Source organism: Gymnoscopelus braueri (genome assembly GCF_963280865.1).
Source record: "Gymnoscopelus braueri genome assembly, chromosome: 11".
NCBI lineage: Eukaryota > Metazoa > Chordata > Actinopteri > Myctophiformes > Myctophidae > Gymnoscopelus > Gymnoscopelus braueri.
The window spans coordinates 30,606,883-30,631,882 of NC_137613.1; the positions used below are offsets into that span (position 1 = coordinate 30,606,883).

The 25,000-nt window shown below is 42.8% G+C and overlaps 1 protein-coding gene across 1 annotated transcript in view; it reads left to right on the forward strand.

The window, feature by feature from the left end:
• LOC308095578 (uncharacterized protein) overlaps nucleotides 1-25,000 on the forward strand; it is a gene marked incomplete at its 5' end in the record, with an annotated part of 237,988 nt that overhangs the window by 189,155 nt on the left and 23,833 nt on the right. Inside the window, one exon of the mRNA XM_080442631.1 lies at nucleotides 8,822-8,872. Coding sequence (XP_080298757.1) covers nucleotides 8,822-8,872 — 51 coding nt within the window. The remainder of the gene's footprint in view (nucleotides 1-8,821; nucleotides 8,873-25,000) is intronic.

Here is a 25,000-nt window from a genome sequence, read left to right on the forward strand (position 1 = left end):
CTTTTTAGCTCAAATCAAAAAATGACACAGATGTGTTCCAGGTCTGTGTGTGTGTGTGTGTGTGTGTGTGTGTGCGCGTGTTGCGTCGGTGTATTTGATATCATTTGAATGGATCAAGTATCCTGAAATGAACCAACCAAATAGTACGAAGCTGTTGTTTCTCCCAGCTGTGTGTGTGGGTTGACGGTTGTGACATTTGGCTGCAGTTACAAACATTAATAAACATTTGCCGAAGCCTTCGTCAAACTCACAAAGAGCTGTTGTTCAGTCTGGGTGGTTCTGTTGCACGCAAGGAAGTACACAGTAGGTGTCCATAACCCGTTCAATCCGTGAACACATACAGTACTGTGTCATTTTAGGTTTTTAGCTATAACCATTTATACTTATAAAATGGTATACAAGCTCATAACACAGCACAGAGTGCCGCGCTACAGTATGAGCTTGTAGAGATTTTTGAAAAATTGTGAAAATCTATGAATATAATATATTTTTTTTAAAGGGAACATATTTTACTAAAATCTTTGCTTCTAGGGTCCCTGCAACAAAATATTTTCAGATGGGGGTCAAATATATGTAATTTTGGGGGTCCTTGACACGAAAAAGTTTTTTCAGAAGACTGTTAGGATTTAGAAGACATTTGTAGATGCGTTCCTGGATTGAATGGGTTAAGAGCATCGAGGTATAATATAACTAGAGGGCGGATTGCCCCGCCCCCAGCTATCATTTCAATGAATGTGCTCAGTGGCGTTTTGAAGCACCCGGAAGTAAGAATAGGAACCAATATGAACCAATGGAATCGCTCCATGCGTCGTGACGCGTCGTGAGCATGCGCACAAAACGGGAGACGCACGCGCAGTAGCATTTAAGTGCATTCTCAGATTTGACCACCAGGCTTGGCCGCTTCAATGTTCTACCGTAGTTCTGGGGGCTTGGTTAAGAGCCCTTATGCTTTCAACCTGGCGATCCTATTTGGGGCATACCATTATAGGTGAACCTTTTTCTAAAAAGAATGTAGGAATTGTTCAATTGTGAAAATAGAAAAAAAAGCACATCTTCAAGCGCACAACTGGCCATGGTACGATGTGCTGTGAGCTTGTAGTTCTGCAACTTTTTGTTATTTCTAAAATAGGGCTCAAGTGCTTATTGTGCGTGTGTGTGTGTGTGTGTGCGTTCATACTTTATGGCTAGGGGTGGGTTGTGTAGCTGATATGTTGGAGTGGGGCAGGGCTGAGAAACAGCTGGATTCTCTTGTCATTTCATAGTTTCTCCAGCTGTGCTCGGCAACATCTGTTTCACAGAGAGAGCACACACGACGCAAACACAACGGAAAAACACAACGGAAACGAGAGACGCACAACACTGCAGAAACACAATGGAAGGCGTGTGAAAGAAACAAAGTGACAGGCCAAAACAAACACTCATCATCTCAGTCACCGGCGGCGAAGATGTTTGAGAAAAACACACACACACACCATCTTCTGCACCTCCCGTTTTTTTCTTCTGACCCGTCTTCTGCTCCCTGTGCCGCTTACGCAAAGCAGGAGGCTTCTGACTTTAAACAAACACAGCATCATTGATCCTGACATGTGGAATAATGAAGAGAAATAAAACAGAAACGTTTGAAGGTGTCTGTGTGATGTCAGGAGCGTTCACACGGCCTGTCGCTAAAACAGATGCTGCTCTTTTTGGTATACGCGGCAAAAAGAGAGAGAGAGAGAGTGTGGAGGTAATGGAAAGGAGATGGATGAGGTATGGAGGGAAGGACAGAATAAAGGGTGCTTTATACTGTAGTTGTGCGCCAGTGTCTCACGCTGAAAATAGACGATCTACACATCGCGCTGCGACACGTTGTGGTCGTGCAGATCTATTTTCAGTGTAAGATGCGGCACACAAACCAAGTATAAAACTAACAGAAGGTGGGAGAGAGAGAGAGAGAGACAGGAAACAAGACAGCATTAGGGAAAACAGGCAAACAAGCAGGGGTGGGTGAAGGTTGGAGTGTCTGTTTTTGAGCCGTGCTTGATTAAAACTCTGCTCCAGTACCTGAGGGTGGTGCAGAGGATGGTGGGGGTATAGGAGAGAGAGAGAGAGGAGAGAGAGGAGAGAGAGAGAGAGAGAGAGAGAACGCGGGTGAGGGCACATCTCTAATCCCCTCTCGGAAGGCTTCCCAAATTGATTTATCAAAAACAATGGCCAAGGCTTTTGAGGAATATTAATCCTCACAGTTCCAATATCAGCCAGCCTCTCCGTAGACACTTCCTGTAATATTGCCCACAAGCCAGTCGCCACGGCAAGGTGAGTCCTCCATCTTCCTGTTCAAGTACGACGACACACAGAGACGGAGAGAGAGAGAGAGAGAGGCAGAGAGGATGAGAACAAGAAAAAAAACAATCACTTACGCTACAGGATGCCAACAATTCCCTTTTTGGTGATGAAAATACCCCGCAGACTCATTTGGCGTTTTTCACATTGCTCTCTTTCTTTTCACGTTTATACTCGGTTGATATGGGAACCTTCTTTGAGGATGGTATTGATTTGTCAAATCAGTAAATGACCCCTGAAGAGGATAGCGGTGTTCTTAATGTTATCCAAGCATTCTGCTGGCTCCAGGCAGCTTTAATGATAATTGGCTTTGTGTTCTGGAAAGCCCTTTGATACTCCATATGACAGTCAGGCAGGCACAGATCCCAGGCCAGCCTCCCGTGTCCTGCGTCTAACCTCGTCTGGTATCCATCGTTAGCTGGCAGCTGGATCTCTCTGGCAGTGTGTCTATGGTAGGCTGTCTCTTCTCGTTGGATGTCTCTCTGGTGGACTGTCTCTTCTGGTAGGATGTCTCTATGGTAGGATGTATCTATGGTAGGCTGTCTCCTCTGGTAGAATATCTCTATGGTAGGATGTCTCTTCTGGTAGGATGTCTCTATGGTAGGCTGTCTCCTCTGGTAGAATATCTCTATGGTAGGCTGTCTCTTCTGGTAGGATGTCTCTATGGTAGGCTGTCTCTCTGGTGGACTGTCTCTTCTGGTAGGATGTCTCTATGGTAGACTGTCTCTCTGGATTTCTGACTAGGCCGTCTCTTCTGGTAGGCTGTCTCTTCTGGTATGATGTCTATGGTAGGCTGACTCTTCTGGTAGGCTGTCTCTTCTGGTAGGATTTCTATGGTAGGCTGTCTCTTCTGGTAGGCTGTCTCTTCTGGTAGGCTGTCTTCTTCTGGTAGGATGTCTATGGTAGGCTGTCTCCTCTGGTAGGCTGTCTCCTCTGGTAGGCTGTCTTCTTCTGGTAGGATGTCTATGGTAGGCTGTCTCTTCTGGTTGGCTGTCTTCTTCTGGTAGGATGTCTATGGTAGGCTGTCTCTTCTGGTAGGCTGTCTCTTCTGGTAGGATGTCTCTATCGTAGGATGTCTCTGTGGTCGGCTGTCTCTTTGTTTGGCTGTCTCCCTGGTAGAATGTCTCTCTGATAGATTGTCTCTTTGGATTTCTGTCCTTCTGGTAGAGTCTCTGAGGTATATTATCTCTCTCAAAGATGGTCTTGCTGATAGATTGTCTATATGGTTGGCTGTCTCTCTGGCAGACTGTCTCCCTGGTAGACTGCGTGGTAGACTGTCTGTCTGGTAAAATGTCTGTCTGGCAGTCTGTCTCCGTGGTAGGATATCTCTGGAGTACAGTAGTTTGGATGTTTGGTTGGCAGGGCGGCTGAATGGGTCAGTGGCTGACTGGATGATGGTGGATGATGATGATGTTAGCCTGACTGATTGTCTGGCTGTTTGGACTTAATGACTGACTGAATGTTGAACTGGTGGCGTGCTGCTGGAAGGATGTGTTTAAATGGAAGCACAAGATCCAAGAGTCTGCCAGAGGTGATGAGGTCAGGGCCTCATGTGACCTCTTACTGCGTAATGGTTATCAAAAACCAACATGTCTTCGTTGTCGTCGTATGACCAAAACCATTACTTTTCAGGAAATGGAAAAAATAACCTGTGTTCCATATGGCTCCAATGTAGTTATCATTTAGTCGTAAACTCTTGTTAATCCTTTTCATTGCTTAAATATTTACAAAACCCACAGACAGACATAATAACCACTTTCCATCTGGCGCCGTGATTTCGGGCATGTCCAGGCGAAATATTTCCCAAATGTTCACAATGCTTCACGAGTGAAAATACCAGATCTACAAGCTCACAACGCATGAACTTACAGATCAGCTATTTTTGCGCAAGACTGTCATACAACAAAGTATTAAAATAGGTATTTTTATCAGTAAAAAAAATATGCAAGGTTTTCTGCCTGATAGCAACGACATTTGGCAACCCCCAGGCTGTGCTGTCCTCCTCTGGTGACCAGGCTGTCACATGGAACATGAGAGGTGTTTATTTCGGCGACACAAAATTACAAACAGGATCCATTAGGGAGAAGAGGGTGTCTCTCCAACGTGCTTCCTGTTCTGCGCAGGAGAATAAACAACAAACACACTCGAGTCTCAAGTGACTATCGTTACTGTCCGGCAGAAGCCCTGTATCTCCATATTTCAACCTTTTTTGTTCATAAATGAATGCCCTGCTTTGACGTACAAGAGTTGATGTACAGAAGTTGAGCTTGTAGATGGGTTAAGTGTGTCTGTGGGTTTTATAAATATTTAAACAAAGAAAAGTATTATCAAGAGCTTGTGACAAAATAATAATGAATTGGATCCATTGGAACATGTTTTTTTCTTCTTCAGTATTCTGAAAAGTAACAGTTTTAGTAAAGGTGTCCACCTGACAGCAACAATATCAAAGCTTTTAGTTTAAGATCATCATGAGTTGTGACCGGTTCAGAGGACCGTTGGTGCTCATAGGAGATTACCGCCGTTTGTCTTTGTTTAATCTAATCATTTTAGCAGGATCAATGACCAGTCTGTGTGTTTGTCTGCTCCAAGCCCTCTAACTCCTCTCTGGATGTTTGTTTCTAACTCTCTTCAGCTCTCTCTTCATGGTTGTCTTTCTGTCTCTTTACTCTTCTTTCAGTTCCATCTTTATCTATCTATATATATCATAGATAGAGAGACATTTATTTAAACCAAGAGAAATTCAGTTGTCATAGCAGTACCGCAGTAAACATCAAACAAAGATACAGGTAATGGTAGACAAACAAGTACAGAAAAAGTAGTAGGGTAACACTAATTAAAATAGGATAACAATATAAAAGTATAAAGGACGACTTAAAATCCGACCTGGCCCTCTGCACCTGGGCTAGTCAGGTATGCGTAATGTAGAAGCCATCAGTAGATAGAAATAGAGGCATAGATTAGGTATGGTGGGTCTTATTACCAATAAAAACGGCATATAAATACACTCAAAGACCTCAAGACTTACCTGGCTGTCGGCACAAGGACAGACCTCTTCCTATCTATTATATGTTACTATCTATTATATGATCCTATATACATCTTTCTATCTATGTATTGCTCTTCCTATGTATCTTATTTACAATGTATATGGATGCACCCAATACAAATTACTATGCATTCTTGTTTTCATTGCCGCTGGCACCTGTTTTCACCTTACATTCAAGCTGTTTTTTCTATAAATGGTGTGTAGGAGTTTGTGTTGAGTGCATCCAGACTTAAGTATCAGGCCAGATTATAGATACCAACGTGCATCTGGGCTCCATGTGAGAGTGATCTGATGATCCTGAAGCAGCTGTCAGTACATACATTCATATTCCATGAATAAAGTCTGACTACTTTAATGACAAGGTTGAGGACAGCACCTTTTTCCTTCTAAAATGCAGGCCAGGAGAGATTTATTGAAGCTAAAATGGTTCAATAAATCCCTGCTAGTCTGCATTTCCTTTCTTGGGAGTGATCTCTCCATCTTTGTGGGATAAAGCCATAGCAACTGGCAGCTTTTTTATATATAACTAAAGCCACTGATTATCTAACTCGAAGGTAAATGTTATCACCACCGTAATCACGCACCCCTTCACAACTGTGGCAGAGATGACAGCGGCGCATTTTAGTAGACTGGTAAAAAATACAACTTTATTGATTCATCACTCGCATGGTTTAAAGATGTGACCAAATATCCACTTTTCTCCTTTTGTTTGTTTGCAGCTCACAGCAGAGACTTGGCCCAAGGACTGTATATGTCTTAAATGTTTTTTTGGGGTGTTTTTTGTTTTGCTTTTGCTTTCGCACAGAATAGGAATTTAACCACAGTAAACTGTTATAAGGTGACACCCATCCAAGCCAATTCAGTGTAGAAAAAATACAATAATAATAATAATAATAATAACAATTGATTAAAAATAATACCTTCCTTTATCCAGATCACTTCCAATAGAAAACCACACCCATGCTTCCACCAGACTCTTTGTTCATTTCTGTCTCCATCTTGATGTCTTTCTCTCACTCTTTCTTTCACTCTCCGTCTGTGCTTGTCAATCTAGAGCTGTCAATCTCTCTGGTCTGTCTGTGTATTATTATTAGTGAATGAATACACACCAGGCCTCAGAGCACAGAGACCCTCTACTCTGTCTCATCTCTCAACTCGCTGGGTTGACGCCAGGACTTCAGATTGACATTGGAATTCACCGGCAGTAGTTTATCTGTGTTTGACTGAGCACAGGCTGGTGCATTGGAACCATCAATATTATGGTTCCAAACCCCAAAACCGAACTGACGTTTGATGCATTGTTTTATCGTTGCTGTCGGACGGAGGACCTTGTAGGTCCAAATCTGTTAACTCTTCAGGAGATGGGTGATAAAGTACCCGTGTTCAAATAGATCCAATATAGTTATTATTTATGACAGAAAAAGTTTTTCAAAGAAGTACTGCTTAAAGGTAGGGTAAGTGATTTGCAATTATTCAAATAATTGCAAAATGGGTCTATGTTCTGATAGTGCTCGTTACTATAGAGTGTCCTGTCCATATAAAGAGTCTCCATGTCTCTCCAGCTCTTTATAAAATAGAAAATGCATTTTTGTTGCAGTTTCAGTTTCATTTCCAATTTATCCAATCAGGATAGAGAACTCAATCAGGATATAGATTAAACAAGTGAAATTGGAAGTGATGACACTAAGAAATGAGCAGGCAAAATTGGAACTGGAACACTATAAAAATGAAGCTTAAAAATGGGTACTTTCTCCTGATTGGCTGAGATTTTGACACCTACCAGAAAATGCATTTTCTGTTTATTAAAGAGCTGGAGAGACGGGGAGACTCCTGTTACTGAACAAACACTCTATAGCAATGATTACTATCAGAATATAGTGCTTTAACCTTTTAACAAAATACTTTTTGTTTTTACCCAAAAATATCACTTACCCTACCTTTAACTCCCAAATGGTGTGGATTGCAGACTTTGCAAAGAAAAGAAATCCAAGACACAAAAATATTTGAAATGTATTTTGAGCAAGGCAACAATGTATGACCAATGCATATCGACCTAAAAGGTCATAGACCACAGGGTCAGTACTTCTTTGAAAAACATTTTTGGTCACCAAAGAGCACCTGTCTATAGAGCCATTGATCCCTGCAGCGCTTCTTTTTCTCTTTTTAAATAGTTATTATTTAGTCACAAGCTGTTGTTAATACCGTAAATTTCGGACTATAAGCCGCGGCTTTTTTCCCATTTTTCAACCCTGCGGCTTATATAACGGTGCGGCTTATCTATGGATTTTTACAGCTAACGGCCACTAGGGGACCTCCTAAATCTATGGATTTTACACCTGCGGTTTATAGTCCAGTGCGGCTTATATATGTACAAATCATTCAATTTAGCTGCTGCGGCTTATATTCAGGTGCGGCTTATAGTGCGAAAATTACGGTACTTTGGTTGGTTAGATATTCATAAAAACCCAAAGACACTTAAGCACTTTAAACCTGGTGTAGTTGATATCTCAATGTATTCTGTGTTGTTACATCTTGTGTACGGGTACACAAGATGTAAGAGTAAACACATTTTGTTCTGGTTCCTCAATCAGAGGATAGCAACTTTATTCAGAAAAAAGAACAGTTTGTCCATTGGTAAATATCTGTAAAGGTATCAAAAGCCCAAGACACAAATAAGGCAAAGACGCAGATGGGATTTCAGAACATGAATGAGTATATCGTATTTGTGTCTGGCATTTTCCCCAGAGGAGGAGAAAGCAGGAGACTGCTTCCAATATTCTCCACACAGCAGACTTACTTTAAACAGAAGCATCTCACACTCGTTATTAAAAAAAAAGTATAAACAATCAGATAATATGAGATTAAATGGATTAATCATGAATTTCACCTGCATCCTTATTTTTATAGGTGACATTTTTTCAAAAATAGAGATGCACGTGTTGTGAGATTTTAGATCTGCTATTACTATTGTGTGTCACTGTCATACGACGAAGAATAAAATTGAGCATTTATTTATATAAACATAAAAAGATGAAATATGGAGATACAAGATTTCAGCCCGCGAGCAATATACAGTATACAGTATTTCCACATATCCCCAACGGCAGAGGCGAGGGATTATGTTTTCACTCCAATGAGTCTGTCCGTGAGTCTATCTATCTATGAGCCCACTCTTGGGCACCACTCTACCGATTGTCATCAAACTTTGCATACACACTTCTCAAATTTAAACACAGAGCCAAAAGTGATTGCACTTAAATCCATAGGGGGCGCCACACGTGCTGGATGGCTGCACCCCATGACTGACAACCCGACCTGGCAGGGATCTGCGCTCCAAAGAGCCCTCTAGGACTTATAATACTTTCGTTCTGTTAGTTTTTACTTAACAGCAGCTTGTTTGTGAATGAGGTGGGAATTATTTTAACTCAACCGCAATATTTGTGTTTTTCACAGGTCCAGAGTACGTCCTGGATGCCTCATCAACAATATGTTATGCAACCTACCGTAAGTCTGCACCATTCACCCATAACTACACATTTACAGTGGTGGACAAAGTACTCAACCCCAGTACTCCAGTGCTCAGTCAAATTTATGCTGGAGTACTTGCTTTCAAAAATACATACATTATCAAAAGTACATGCTTGTAAAATGACTTCAGTATTCAAAAGTTCAAATTACAAAGTTAATTTGATTTTTTATATAAATGCATTGCCCCCCCCCCCACACACACACACACAAAAAGAATACTCCAGTAAAGTGCCGCTATTCAAAAAAATGCACTCAAGTACAGTACTCCTCAAGTAATGTACTTTGATACTGTCCACCACTGTTCACTAATGATCTGCTCTCTTAGTCTCTCTCTCGCTCTCTCTCTCTCTCTCTCTCTCTCTGTGTCGCGGTGTCTCTCTCCCTGCTCAGTGTCTGGCTCAGCGTAGTTTAATGGTTTTAGGAGGGAATCATTAAGCAGTTTTCATAAGCCCTTCGCTCAAGAATAGTTTACAACGTGGAAGAGACGTCTTGATATATTTAGAGTTGTTAAAAGACGTGGAAAAAATACTAAGACCCTGTCTGGAAAGTCTTTTTTAAATGCATGTTGCTCCTCTGTGGCCGCCCGGTCCATTTGTCAGACACACTGTACATGCATGCGCATGCCCACGTTGAAACCTTGTATGTCCAAAACGCTTACTTTTCAGGAATTGGAAAATCGATGTTCCAATCGATCCAATGTAGTTATTATTCAGTAAACAAGCTCTTTTTAATATTTTTCATTTGGTTCACTATTGATAAAACCTGCAGACAGACTTAACCACTTTTACTTATAAAAGAAAATCATAAATTCCCAAAATAGCAGATCTACAAGCTCAACAAAGCGTTGCAACACATTGTGAGCTTGTAGATTGGCTATTTTTGCTATTTTTGACTGACACTGTAGTATGGCGAAGTAGGGCATTAATTTACAAAAAAACAAGTTGAAATTTGGAGATACAAGGTTTCTGCCCGACAGCAACGACATACCGTGCGCGCATACGTGCACACGCGCAGACGTCTAACAGACAGCGAGATAGATGATTATTCTACTTCTTTGCGGTTGGTTTGCCATGAAGACTTGACATAGAAGCACATTATTCCTCTCTGATAGCTGCTTGGAACTGTCTCTCCTAAGCATACAAACACATTTTGGTGGCAGGATGGCGGGGGGGTGACTCAGCAACATTCACCAGACGGTTGCTCAGGGTTACACCAAGCCAGACAGAGTCATAATATTAGTATTAATCCATTGAGACCGGGAACGCATCGGTGTCATTTTAGATTTTCCGCTATAACCATTATTTTATACTGTGGCTATTCAGAAATAGCAGATAAACAAGCTCATAGCTACTAGCTTGTAGATCTGCTATTTAAAAAAAATCTTGAACATTTGTGCAAATCTTTGAATACACACATTTTTACCTCAAATCTTTGCTTCTGGGGGTCCCTGGAACAACATATTTTGAGATGGGAGGGTCCGCGGCCAAATACATATCATTTTGGGGGTCCTTGACAAGAAAAAGTTTGAGCACCACTGATATAGCAACAATATTTTTTCAGAAAAATGAAGACATTTGTTGAGACATTTGACAGTTACAAACGTTCGCTTTAAAAAATATATATTCAAAGATTTGCACAAAAGGTCCACGATTTAAAAAAAAATCAGATCTACAAGCTCGTAGCGCGGCACTCGGTGCCGCGCTACGAGCTTGTATATCTGCTATTTTTGAATAGCCAAAGAAATCTCAAATGGCACGGATGCGTTGCCGGATTGAAAGGGTTAATTAGATTGAACGCACCAGGCAGACAAGGCTCTGCCACAGAGATGCCAGGCTGCATGAAAAAGAAATTGTTCCCAGGGACCCCCAGAAGCAAAGATTTGAGTTAAAAAATGTTCGCTTTAAAAATATACAGTATATATATTCAAAGATTTGCATGAGCTATGAGATATGAGCTATGAGCTTCTTTATCTGCTATTTTTTAATAGCCAAAGTATAAAATAATGGTTAAATAAGTGGTTACACAGATGCGTTCCCGGTTTTAATGGGTTAAGACCTGATGCCGATTCTACAAATGCCTTCTAAATCAGTGGCCGTGCAGACCCCCATCTGAAAATGTGTTGTGCCAGGGACCCCCAGAAGAGAAGATTTGTGTTAAAAAAAAAAGATTTTTCAAAAATGTTAACAGATGTACAAGCTCAGGCACGAAGTGACGCGCTGTGCGCTTGTAGATCTACTATTTTTGTATAGCCAACGCAAAAAAGACCCAAATGCTTTCCCGGTTTCAATAGGTTAAAGGTGCTGTAAAGTCAGTGATTCTCAACCCCCAGTAGTTTGATATGCATTAATTTAACTCTAACAGTGTACGAAATGGAACCAAATGCCCCCATAGAGGTCCATTTGGCTCCATTTGTACATTCTCAGAGTTACCCGTAAGGGTCCATTTGGACCCCTGGTGGTCCCCGGACCTGACATTAAGAAACGTGCTGTAAGTGAATGCTAAATAGCTCTGTATCTCATACAGTGTCCCACTGTGTCCCATAGCAACCATTAGTGTTTGGTCGATAACAGGGGTCTTTCCATCTCTCCAGCATAAACAGAACATACGTTTTCAGGTCGGGGTAACAATTTTATTGAAAAGAAAAATGTATTTCTGGTGCCTACGTCAGTTTGTCGGGGGCAGACAAACGCTGTCCTGTATACAGCTGACCGGGCCCTTCGGTGTCATGCATAAACATTAGCTAAGATAGAATAAAATAAGATGAGATAAGACTGATCAAATCAGACTCAGACATCAGACTCAATCTCCATAAATATATATCAAGAATCAGTCTCCATATCAATCTATATCACAGAATGAGTCTCCATATCAGCGTTTGGGTATAAGATCTTTCAGTTTTTTTTCTTCTTTTCTTTCTTTTTTTATACAGATCTCCAGTTGACATAACACAACCTTTTGTTTTTTTTAGTTTGTTTGTTTGTTGTGTGATAAACAACACTTGCTCCTCAGTTAATTGAACAGATATATGAGGTGATTACAAGGTGTTTTAGTGTTCAGTGATGCGTAGAATAGGCAGACATTTATGGCCGTCTGTTGTTCTTGCTAATATGTTTGTCGAGAGCCTTTTTGCCAACCGGTGCATTAGAGCAGGGGTTCTTCTCAACCTGTGGGTTCGGGGTCGGGTATTTTGAAAATAGCCGATCTACAAGCTCACAATGCCTCACCACGCAATATTTATCTGTGGAACCGAGTCAAACTAAATTGAATGCCTCAACTACTACATTCCAAGTGCCTGTCAGGCTGGGGGGTCCCCAGTTCAATTATGATCATTTTGGGGAGTCACAGCCTGACAAGGTTGAGAACCACTGCGTTTGAGGAGACTGCTGTTACATGTGGTGTTTATGAGCAAGTGTGCTTTTAGAGTTCCTAATGGGTTACATTCAGTTTTGATATAATATGTTCCACCCTGGACCCTGGCAGGTGCCATGCATGCCGTTATTTTAGTGTTGAAGTAGGCTGGCCAATTGGGTTTCGTCTCAAGACTGAACATTGAACCACTTAATTATGACATTTTTACTTTATTTTGTGTCTGTTTAGTTTTATATTCATTACGTTATATTCATTAAGTATATATGGTGTGTGTACGTGCCTGCTTGCGTTTGTGCATGCTTGCGTGTAAGTGGGCGCAAGACTCCTCTCCTCTGGTGAGCCTTCTTAATGTTGTACAGTATTAGGTCTTAAACCCCTTTTTTTTAAAGCTCAGGGCTCTTACAGTAATTGAGCCTGGCTTTCTACTGTAAGCATTTCATTTTGCAGCTCGCAGGTCTTAAATCATGCCTGAGGTGCTAATGTTAGCTTGAAGCTGTGTGCTGTGTGCCCTCCTGACCACAGCAAATTACGCTCACATACAGCCGATTGGTTCCATTCCAGAGGGCACCTAGAATAATGGCGTCACAGACAATAACATACAAATACACACTGTACTCTGTGACAACTGGACAGTATAGTTTGGAGAGCAAAACAGTGCCTCACAGTGAGGCAGGGATGCATGTTACGGAAGTGCAATGCAGTGCAGTACAGCACTGTTTCTCAAAGTTGGGTCAAGGGGACCCCTAAGGGATACAGGGGGTCCCCAACAAAATACCGTATTTTTTGGCTAGTCGGCCATCCCACCCATGACCCAAAATTGCATTATAAAACAAAATGCCAGACGCCAGAGGATTAATGTTGATGAATCTCTCGTGGGGGTCCCTGGCACCAAATCTTTTCAAATGGGGGTCCACAGCCAAATACGTATCAATATGGGGGTCCTTGACATGAAGATGTTTGAGAACCACTGCAGTGCAGTACAATATAATACAAGGGTGCAGTATTTATCTGTGTCTTTCCAGCCGTGATTTTTTACCAAAGTTAAGTATCCACTGCAACTCCATCTGGTGGCTGTGTATCTTGAGCAGTGAGGTCACGCGTGGTGACCTCTCAGCACGAGGTGACCGCTCAGCACGCTGTGCATGGCCACTTTAGCTCACTCTGATTGGTTAACTGTGCCGAGATTCATGAAGGTGGCCCTTAACAGTGTCTGTCCCCAAGACTAAAGCAACGTGTCCATTCACAAGATTCAGTAGCTTCAGTGGTTATATACCCAGCCAGTCCATGGGTACCGAACCAACCGGCCGTGTGGCTCCCTGTAGAGACCATTACCGCCCCGCCCTGCCTCTCGCTTCCAACCCCTGCTGGGCGGGGACTGCCCACATGTAATCTGGTCACAGCAGGCCACCCGCCACACACACACACACACACACACACACACACACACACACACACACACACACACACACACACACACACACAAGCACACACACACAAATTCACTCTCTGCCTTTCACATTTTACTGGGTACATTGTACTGTATGTGATCTGCATTGAACTACAGGATGGATTTACTAGCTGCGACCAAGCAGCTGCTGTAGTATAAGCCACTCGTAAGACGTCATCCGCCGTACGCCCCATACGCGCCATGAAACAACAGGTTTCGGTGTCGTTTTACAACATTTTACAGAGAAATACACAGAGGAACTAGGCTATTTTTTGCCACATACTATTAATCGAAAGATTACAAGCTAGTTACAAGTTACAAGCTAGAAAACCCTGTACTTTGTTGACCGGAGTCCTTCAGGGGTTTGTACTGGACTCCCTTTTTTTCCCCTAGACACTAAATATCTTTGCCAAAAATTGCCAAGCTACAATCCCACCATGCGTCCCGTTGTGAGCTTATAGATCTGAGCTGTTGTTTTCCCTAGAATAGGGACGCTACGGTTCAAGTGGTTAACTCTTTAAGACCTGAGAACGCATCTGTGTGTCATTTTTAGATTTCGTTGGGCTATTCAAAAATAGCAGATATACAAGCTCATAGCGCGGCACCGAGTGCCGCGCTATGAGCTTGTAGATCTGCTATTTTTGAAAAATCGTGAAAAATGTTGTGCAAATCTTTGAATATATATATATTTAAAGCGAGCATTTCTATCTAAAATGTTATTGCTTCTGGGGATTCTACAAATGTCTTCTAAATCAGTTTAAAACAGTTTTCTGAAACACTTATGTTGCTATAATATTAATGTCAGTGTCAAGGAGCCCCACAACGATATGTATTTGGCTGCGGACCCCCATCTCAAAAAAAAAAATTCAGATCCAAATCCAGAAGCAAAGATTTGAGTAAAAAACAATTGCTTTATAGATATATATTCAAAGATTTGCAAAAAAAATAACACGATTTATTAAAAAAATAGCAGATCTACAAGCTCATAGCGCGGCACTCGGTGCCGCGCTATGAGCTTGTATATCTGCTATTTTTGAATAGCCAAAAGTATAAAATATGGATAAAGTGTTTACACAGATGCGTCCCCCGGTCTTAAAGGGTAAAACACAGAGCAGAAACACAGATGCCTCCGCCTCACTACCGTGACGTTCCGTTCCTCCCCACATGGTGTCGGACATTGTGCTGCGCGGTCTATCATCTCAGCGTGTGCTGTACTGTACGTGTACATGAGTCGTGTGTGTCGCCATATGTGTCTCCTCGCTGTTTATTCCCTGCAAGCCCCCATACGGGCCCGTTGCCCACGACGTCGCGTCCGTTTTTTCTCCCAACCTTATGTCACCGGGCGTTTCCCATGGCCGTGTCTGTCACGTCGCACCGTGGCGAACGCTTCCATCACCGTCACGGTGCCAGCGATTGGCCATGTGGCCGCCCGTTCCCGTCGGGTTCCCAGTGGCCCGTCCCCGTTGTTGCCTGTCTGTGTCTGTCAGCAGACTGAACCCAGCTGTCACGCAGTCTAACCCTTTAAGACCTGAAGCCGATTCTAGAAATGTCTTAAAAATTCCAACAGTATTCTGAAAAAAACGTATGTTTCTATATCAGTGGGGCTCAAACTTTTTCATGTCAAGGACCCCCAAAATGATATGTATTTGGCCGCCGACCCCCATCTCAAAATGTGTTGTTCCAGGGACCCCCAGAAGCAAAGATTTGAGTTTCAAACGTTTGCTTTAAAAAAATATAGATTCAAAGATTTGCACAAATTTTCTCGATTTTTCAAAAATAGCAGATCTACAAGCTCATAGCGCGGCACTCGGTGCCGCGCTATGAGCTTGTATATCTGCTATTTTTGAATAGCCAAAGTGTAAAAGAATGCTTTTTAGCTCAAATTTAAAAAATAACACAGATGCGTTCCAGGGCTTAAAGGGTTAAAGGATCACGAGCGCCAATCTGTCTGCTTTTATGTCCTGTGATCGTATCTGCTGGCTAAACGCATGGCAGGCCAACACACACACGCACGCGTGCGCGCGCGCACACACACACACAGGCAGCCAGCGTGCTCGGCTAGTTTGGCGCGCACACGCGCGCGTGAAACTAGCCGAGCATGCTGTCTGCGTGTGCACGGGGGGGTCGTTAAAGCATTAAGCCAGTTGGTTATACAGCTACAGTTTGTGGCGTTGTTGAACCAATGGCTCGGACCCCCGCCCGGACAATATGGAGGCAGCAGAGTGTGGAAGGACAAGAGGTCACACGGCTAGCCAATCACACACGGGAACCAGACTGGGTTAGAATACAATAGAAGGAAATACGATACAATGTAATAATACGTTAGTGAAGGTGATAGTCTGTCAAGGATAAGCGTGTCTTAATTCATTAAGACCTGAGGCCGATTCTACAAATGCCTTCTAAATCAGGAGTTCTCACACCGATTTTTAAAAAATGTTCAAAAATAGCAGATGTACAAGCTCACAGCGCGTCACTTTGTGACGCGCTGTGAGCTTGTACATCTGCTATTTTTTAATAGCCAACGCAAAAATCTCAGATGACACAGATGCTTTCCCGGTTTTAATGGGTTAATATCTTTTAGAAAAAGATACGTATGTTTTGGCATTTCACAGCTTGTTGACAGTAAACCCTAAACTTAACACTAAAATTTGACACATGTAAGATTTGTCTAGTAACTGAACACTACATTGACAATGTGTGGTAAATATTTATGTTTATTGATTTTATTACTGTTATTTATAATATTGCTAGTTGTGTTTTTTTTTAGAGGTTAAAAAGGTCATAAAATGTCTCTTTAGATTTGGAGTACACACAGTTTAGCTATGCAGTGTTTAAACTGGTACCTAGAACACGTAATAGTTTGATTGTCTTTCGGTTTAAGTACAATAAAATTAAACGATTAATTTCATAGAATCAATAGAATAGAATAAAAAGACAAGATAATACAATAGTGAGCTGAGGAGTGGTGAAGCCTGAGTCATAGATTGCTCTACAGTATTGGCTGAGATGTTTGTGCATCTGTGATATATTAAGTTTGACAAGCTCAGCCATACGAATCCAGATGACTCCCTCCCCTCCGAGGAGCCAGCTGTTTTGTTAACAAGAAGAGCGAGGCAAAATGTTATTGTCCCTGCTATTTGGATAAGCAGACAGTCTTCAGACAAAGAGACGTCTCGCTGAAAGTAAGACATTTTAGTCTCTGTCCTCCTGGCCTTTCTCTGGTTCTTAAACCTCTGCATCATCCACCCCTCATTGTCCCTCTAGTTCATTTTTCTCCTGTCTTCATTTCTCTTCTTATCTGCCCTCCTGTAATTCTCTTTCTCTCTCTCTCTCTCTCTCTCTCTCTCTCTCTCTCTCTCTCTCTCTCTCTCTCTCTCTCTCTCTCTCTCTCTCTGTCTGTCACACCCACACACATGCACACGCGCACACACACACACACACACACACACACGCACACGCACACGCACACACACGCGCACGCACGCACACAAGGTCTCAGGTATTGTGTAGCTGTGCTGCGTGCTGTGTGAGATGTCTGGTTTTGTTTCCTGGCCAACCATCAGCACAAGTAGAACAGTAGAGAACTTAAGAACCTGTGCCAGTGAAATACAGCCTCTGCCACAGAACACATTAAAGCTGCAGTCCAACTTTCATGCATTTTTTTTCCTGTTGAGCTATGATGTAGAGCACGTTTGGGAAGGCGAGTTATTTCCATTTGAGTTTCATGCCGTACCTCTGGTCAACCAGTAGTGGTTCTACCAGACCACAGCATCTAAATGTCTCAATAGAAGATTCGGGAGACCAAATACAACCATCATAGTTATTGTATTAACATGCTCTACCATACAAATTGGTTAAATGTGTTAATTTATTAACAAAATAGTTATGGATTGCAGCTTTAAAGCACATGTCTGGGCACAACACCTTTGTAATCACACACTAGTAAGTAAGTATTCCTAAGTGCAGACATGCAGACACACACTAAACATACAGGTAACTAGACACAAGTCTTGACACATGAATGCTTAGCTGCATGCGCACCATAATAAAGTGTCGACATGCAGTGCAATATGCACACGCACGCACGCACACACACACACACACTCACGCACACACACTGTCAGACTCACTTCACTCCACCAATCCCCAGCACCAGCCAGGCACAGCATGCTCTCTCTCCCCATGACTGATCTATTCCCCTGATAGCATTTTCCATCACCTTGATATGAGCTATATGAGCTTACGGTATGGACGTGTTGGAGCAGACAGCCTCATGCATCCTGTGTGTGAGTTATTGAACTGCGCTCCCTCTGTCTGTGCCATGATAGGCTAGCTGTAAGATACAGCTCAGCCGTAACTATCTGCCCTCATAGGATGAAGTTAGAGCCAATCCTGAAATAAGAAATCGTTCCTTATTTGGAAACTTAAATACGTGTCCCTTATTGAACTGATAAGGGACACACTTTGTTCCTTATTTTTGGGAGTCAGTCAATGACACACATCTTACAAGTTGAAGCTGAGGAGGAGTGCACCGTTCTAGTTAAGGCAATCAATTCTACATGGTTCAGCCCTTCAGTAACTGTTCTCTTGCCTTCATTTCGCATACATCGCAGGCAACACACTTGTGCTCAAATACGATCGGCTTTTAGTGGTTGTAGAACGCTGTTTGAATGTTAAAATCCTGTGTTCTCCACCACTGAAAAGGCGAGTCGCATGTCGTGTGTGTGTGTGTGTGTGTGTGTGTGTGTGTGTGTGTGTGTGTGTGTGTGTGTGTGTGTGTGTGTGTGTGTGTGTGTGTGTGTGTGTGTGTGTGTGTGTGTGTGTGTGTGTGTGTGTGTGTGTGTGTGTGTGTGTGTGTGTGTGTGTGTGTACACACAGAAAGACAACCCCTACGTAATTTGTGTATGGATCTGCACGTGCGTGCAAACGCACACGCATGTAACATGTTGACATAATGACGACCTGTTTATTTTGCTGTAGTGCGATGTCAAACGCATGATGGTGTTCGTTTTCTTCGTGGCATGATGATTAGTTTGTATAAGAAAATAGTGCTTCTCCAGTCCACTTGTTGTTGGTAGCATGACTTTGAAGTCAACACAGCAGTGAAATGCGTATGTGCGAGTCCTGCAGGTGGGTGTGCGTCTGCAGCCGCTGACATGGTAGGCCGTTACAGCGCATATTGTTAGTCATCCTGCCTAGCTACGCATTGCGGGATGTGTCACGCGACAGGACACATATTGGATAGGAAACCAAATGTAACCCGCTTTTGACAAATTATTCGTCCGTGCACACACACACACACATAGTCTGACATAGGCTAGTAATACTAAGAGAGCCAGGTAGTGGGTTGACGGTGTGTTTTTCGTTGGAACAGCATGACTGTCCGTGTCCACGCATATGCTGTGTAACTGGAAAAATGTGCCGCATATCGCATCCCTCCTTATTTGAATTTTAGGTAGTTGGCAACTGAAGATGAGGTTGAATTAGCGCTGTGTGTGTGAGACCTGCGCCACAGTCACAACACTGTGGACGTTCTGAGCAGGACATTATGTCAGTCTTATGAATTCTACTGAGCAGGCATAATCTGAGACAGGGCTGCAGTTGCCCTTCAGTTGATCCAACTGGCCTTTCTTTCTTTCTCTCTCTGTCTGTCTGGCTGGGTGTCTGTCTGCTCTTTGTCTCTCTCTCTCTTACTCTCTCTCTCTCTCTCTCTCTCTCTCTCTCTCTCTCTCTCTCTCTCTCTCTCTCTCTCTCTCTCTCTCTCTCTCTCTCTCTCTCTCTCACTCTGCACCCAGGCCCCCCAACCTTTCCCTTTCCCTTGCCCTTTCGGAGTACAAGTGTAGTTACTGTGCATGTGCCAGTGCCTACTCTTTCAATCATATAAGAGAGATATTGTCACGTTTGCACCAGGACAGCTGACACAGACATTGACTTCCCCCCGCTTTTTTCTTGTATTAAAGGGGCAGTTCACCCAGAATGCTATGCATTCGCATCGCTGTAGTTTTGAGACATTTTCCAAAAACAATTAAAAAAATATCAATATAGTGAAAATAGCAGATCTGGAAGCTCACAATGCATTGTGATGTGCTTGTAGAACAGCTATTTCTTTGTACTTTTTCATTTTCTAGAAATGTAGTGGAGTCAAAAGTACAATATTTGTCTTTGTAGTGGAGTGAAAGTCAGAAGTATCAAAAATGTGCAATTACAGTACTCAAGTAAAGTACAGATACTCAAAAAATCTACTTAAGTACAGTACTTGAGTATTGTACTTTGTTACTGTCTACCACTGTAACGCCCTACATGTAATGTCAGTAACTAGGACTAATGGAGACAAATGTGGTTAATTAGGATTACCTTTTGTCCCTCTACACCGATCTACAAGTCGTCGCGTTGCAACGCGTTGTGAACTTGTACAGTAGATCATCTATTTTCACTGAATCGTCTACTTTTGTCAAATGTTTGCCTATTATGACATGCTCAGAATCGGGAAACTAGAGTTCAAGTGATTAAGTGTGACAACATTGATGTCCTCTGACAGACAGGGTTCATTCGCTGTGTTTATGGAGTCACATGTCTTATCATTTCTGCCTTTTGTTTATTTATTTATTTAAATATATATATATATTTTTGTAAAGCAGAATATTCCAGAGCTTTGTGTGAAGTGATGTGTGTGTTCATACAGACAGGCATGGAGAGGACAGTTGATAGAACAAGAGAAGGAGGGCTGGACCTCCCCTGAAGACATGACAAATACTGTTACATGCTTCAGCTGACTGTTTAGCCTCTCTCTCTCTCTGATACACACACACGCACGCACGCCCGCACATACACACACGCACACAGGCACGCACGCACGCACACACGTGCCCCCACACACACACACACACACACACACACACACACACACACACACACACACACACACACACACACACACACACACACACACACACACACACACACGCACACACACATAAAATCTCTCTTTTAAACAAAGACAGACACTGACAGATACTGTACTGTGCATCTACACACAGAGCACACACACAAGCATTCACACTCACAAGGCGCACACACTCATACGGACAAAGAGACACGCACACACACACACACACACACACACACACACACACACACACACACACACACACACACACACACACACACACACACACACACACACACACACACACACACACAGAGAGAAACAACAGAGAAACAACAGAGAAACAATAGAGTATAGGAGGTTTTATTGTGATAACCTGGTTGAGAGCCAGCCCTTCACTTTGTGTTCCTTACACTGAATTTCACACAGGACTCATTTTAGACCTGCTATAACACTGAGGACACACACACACACACACACACACACACACACACACACACACACACACACACACACACACACACACTTGAAGGTGTGTGAATAGAGAACGTTGTCAGCGTGAATAAGGACTCTGGCTGCTGCTACTGTGTAGTGAACACAAACACACACCTGTTGAGCAGGTGGAGAGGTCATCCATGCAGCTGATGAGCTCAGTGAATAGACAATAATGGCCACATATACACTTGGCCATCTGTTCCAAGCTCCTCACGTTAACACCTTAAACCCTATATACTTAGTAGCCCGGGGTCCCGCAGGGGGGCTCTATAGTAGGTATACTTATTAGCCCGGGGTCCCCCAGGGGGGGGGGGGGGGCTTATAGTAGGTCTGCTAGTATTTCTCTCCACATCAACTCTCTTCACCATAAATAGCCAATCTAAAAGCTCGCAGCCTGTATTCTTTAGCTTATATTATATCGCTGAATGTTTCGCCCCAGAATAAGTACGCTAGGGTCCAAGTGGTTAATCTAGCTAACTGTAGGGGTTTAAATCATCACCTTCATCATGACACTATATCGATTCTTCAGATAACAATAAAAGAATTTGCCGATATCTCAGTTTTTGCCTCGATACAATAATGATTAATTTCAATTCAGACACATAAGATCGATATGAGACGATATCTTGGTTCTGGCTAACACATTCATGTTACAGTTGATAAACGAGCAACCTATATACAATTGACAACAATTGTATTACTTATTTTTTATCACTTAATTTTACCTGAGCTACTGTACATTAATAATTATCTCGCAAATTAAACACTTGGCGACCTGACAACCTTTTTGCCCTATTTGGAGATTACCAGTCGCTTAACATTTTTGCAGGATGAGAGCAGACAGACTTCAATAGAAAACAGTGTTGCAGGCGGGATGTCAGAATCTCTGCAAGAGCAGACGGGAGAGAGAGAGAGAACATTCATAAGAGCAGGAGGGGGGGGGGGTGTGGTCAGAAATCATGCGGTCGCAGGAGGCTGACGGATTGAAAAATGACTTTCTTGGCCTCCCAACCAGCTTTGCAATTTTATCAGACATCCTTAACCACCTTAACCCTGCCGTTCCTATTGCGGGATGAATCTTTCAAATTCTGTAAAACAACTGTCAAATACAGCAAAACACTTTTTTGGGGGGCGGCATTGGCTCAGGAGGTAGAGCGGCCGCTTGGGAACCCCAGTTCGATCCCGGGCTCCCCCAGAGTTAGTGTCGAAGTGTCCTTGAGCAAGACGCTGAACCCCTAATTGCTCCTGATGAGCAGGTTGGTGCCTTGCATGGTTTCCTCCGCCATCGGTGTATGAATGTGCTTGTGAATGGGTGAATGTAATGCACAATCAATGTAAAGCGCCTTGGATAACGGTGCTATATAAATGCGGCATTTACCATTTAGAAAGAAAATAGCCGCTCTACAAGCTCTCGATGATGCGTTGTGCGCTTGTAGACCCCGCCACACACACATACACACGCGCGCACACACACACACTTGCCTCTCACCCTCTCGGATCCTCAGGTATGTTTGAGCTCAAGCGTACAAAACCCTCCAAAATTGAGATGGTAAATCTCAGAGCGATGGGGAGGCGAGAGAGGAAGACCTGCTATACCTGCGTCTGGTGTCAGACAGGAGAGCAGGCAGCAGCGCTGAGCTTTATTCATGCTATTCATCACTGTACACCGCTGCTCCTCCAGACTATCAGCGGCTCAGCCTACAGACGGAGCCTGCAGCGTGTTGTGTCTTGTAGACAGACCCGTGTTGGTATTACCATGGCAGACCTGGATGTCTGCGCGCCTCAAGGAGGGGATTCAGGCAGTGGATTAGAGCGATAGACCCAGGATAGGGGGGCTCCCTTCCCTGGGCTTATACCTGACTGGATAGATGCCTGAGGGCTTCAGATGGAACTAGTGTAGATGGAGGTAACAGCATGCTAAGTGGTGTTTAACACAGACAGACAGACAGACACACACACACACACACACACACACACACACACACACACACACACACACACACACACACACACACACACACACACACACACACACACACACACACACACACACTCACACACTGAGACTGACGCAGATGAGTGCTTGCAAAGACATAGACATGGACATATACGTAGCTAGCTACTGTACATATACATACACACACTCTCACTCACTTATATGCAATATCCCACATGCACTAAAAGCCTCTGTGGTTTGTGTGTGGTTTCTATGGAAACCGTTCCAATACCTGCAGGATGTACCCCAGGCCTCATGTCCTGGATTCAGTTTCAAGTCAATCATCTGCACATGTGCTGTCATTACCGCAGCCTCACAAACGACAGTGACTGCAGTTGAACACACAGGTCCTCTGTGTGTGTGTGTGTGTGTGTGTGTGTGTGTGTGTGTGTGTGTGTGTGTGTGTGTGTGTGTGTGTGTGTGTGTGTGTGTGTGTGTGTGTGTGTGTGTGTGTGTGTGTGTGTGTGTGTGTGTGCGCGTGTGTCGCAATGTGACGTGTTGCATTGCAATGCGACGTGTTGTGTGCTTGTAGATCTTCCATTTTCAAAAGATTGTTTTGATACATTTTTGATGGATGATAACTTGTGTAACGGGACATTCCGCATAATGAGTACTTTTGCTTGTGGTACTTTAAGTAAATTTTGATGCCAATACTTTTGTACTTTTACTCAAGTAAATTTTGATTAGCGGACTTTTACTTGTAACAGTGTGTTTCTACATTGCAGTATTGATACTTTTACTTAAGTAATAAAAATGTAGTACCACCACTGACTATATACGCACTTGAGCAATACCCTAACCACACGTGGAGCAACGTAGCTGTCAAATCTAGGCAGGAATGTGTTGAGTTGAGTGAGGTTTCTCTTTCATGCAGACAACACAAGACACGCTTTGTTTCAGAGGAACAGAGCCGCTGTGACTTGACGACGTTGGGGCTTTTTTAACAGGCCATGGTGCTGCTCTGTGGCTATGTGGTATTTTTCAATCTTCGTATACGCATACCTGCCAGAATGTGCATTTAAAATACCTTTCACACCAAATACAAAGGTCTTATTGACTCTGCTCTCTTGTGAACCTCCGTTTGTACAGTCCGTACACGGCAAATATTTGTGATATTATGTTTTTTATAAGTGTCTTCAACACAACACAGGGTCCATGTGTCCCTGGACCCTGTAGTTATACGCTTATCGTCTGTTTTCGCTACGGCTGAAGCAGTGGTTCCCAACCCCTGGTGTCAGGGCCACCACGAGGACACAAGGTTAAGTTGACAGGCAAAAGTTGTTTTACATTAAATGAGAGAGAGAGATATAGCAATATAGAAGTACTCCGTAACAAGTGAAAGTCCGGAATTCAAAATTAAAAGTAAAAGCACAAAAGTATTGTTATCAAAATGTACTTAAAGTACCAAAAGTAAAAGTACTAAAATTTTTGAAAATAGCAGATCTACAAGCTCACAACACGTTGCGATGCGACGCGTTGTGAGCTTGTAGATCGGCTATTTTCAAATAGCCTATGTATAAACTAGGGCTAAAGTGGTTAATGTATGTTTTATAATATAATAATTGATAATTGCAAAGTAACTAGTAACAAAAGTTTTCAAATAATTGTAGTGGAGTACAATATTTGCCTCTGAGATGTAGTGGAGTAGCAGTAAAAGTACTGAAAATTAGAAATACTCCAGTAAAGTAAAAAATACCTCAAAATTGTACTAAAGTACAGTACTTGAGTACATGTACTTAGTTACTTTACACCACCGATTACACCCAACAAGACTTATTTGTTCCATTCTGAGAAAACTCACCCTGTGTAGCAGCTGAAGGCCTTGTCACTGCCTAAAGGCAATGACACATCAATTACATTCTGGGACAGTATCGTACAAACGGGAGATAAATATAGATTATCACCTAGGCA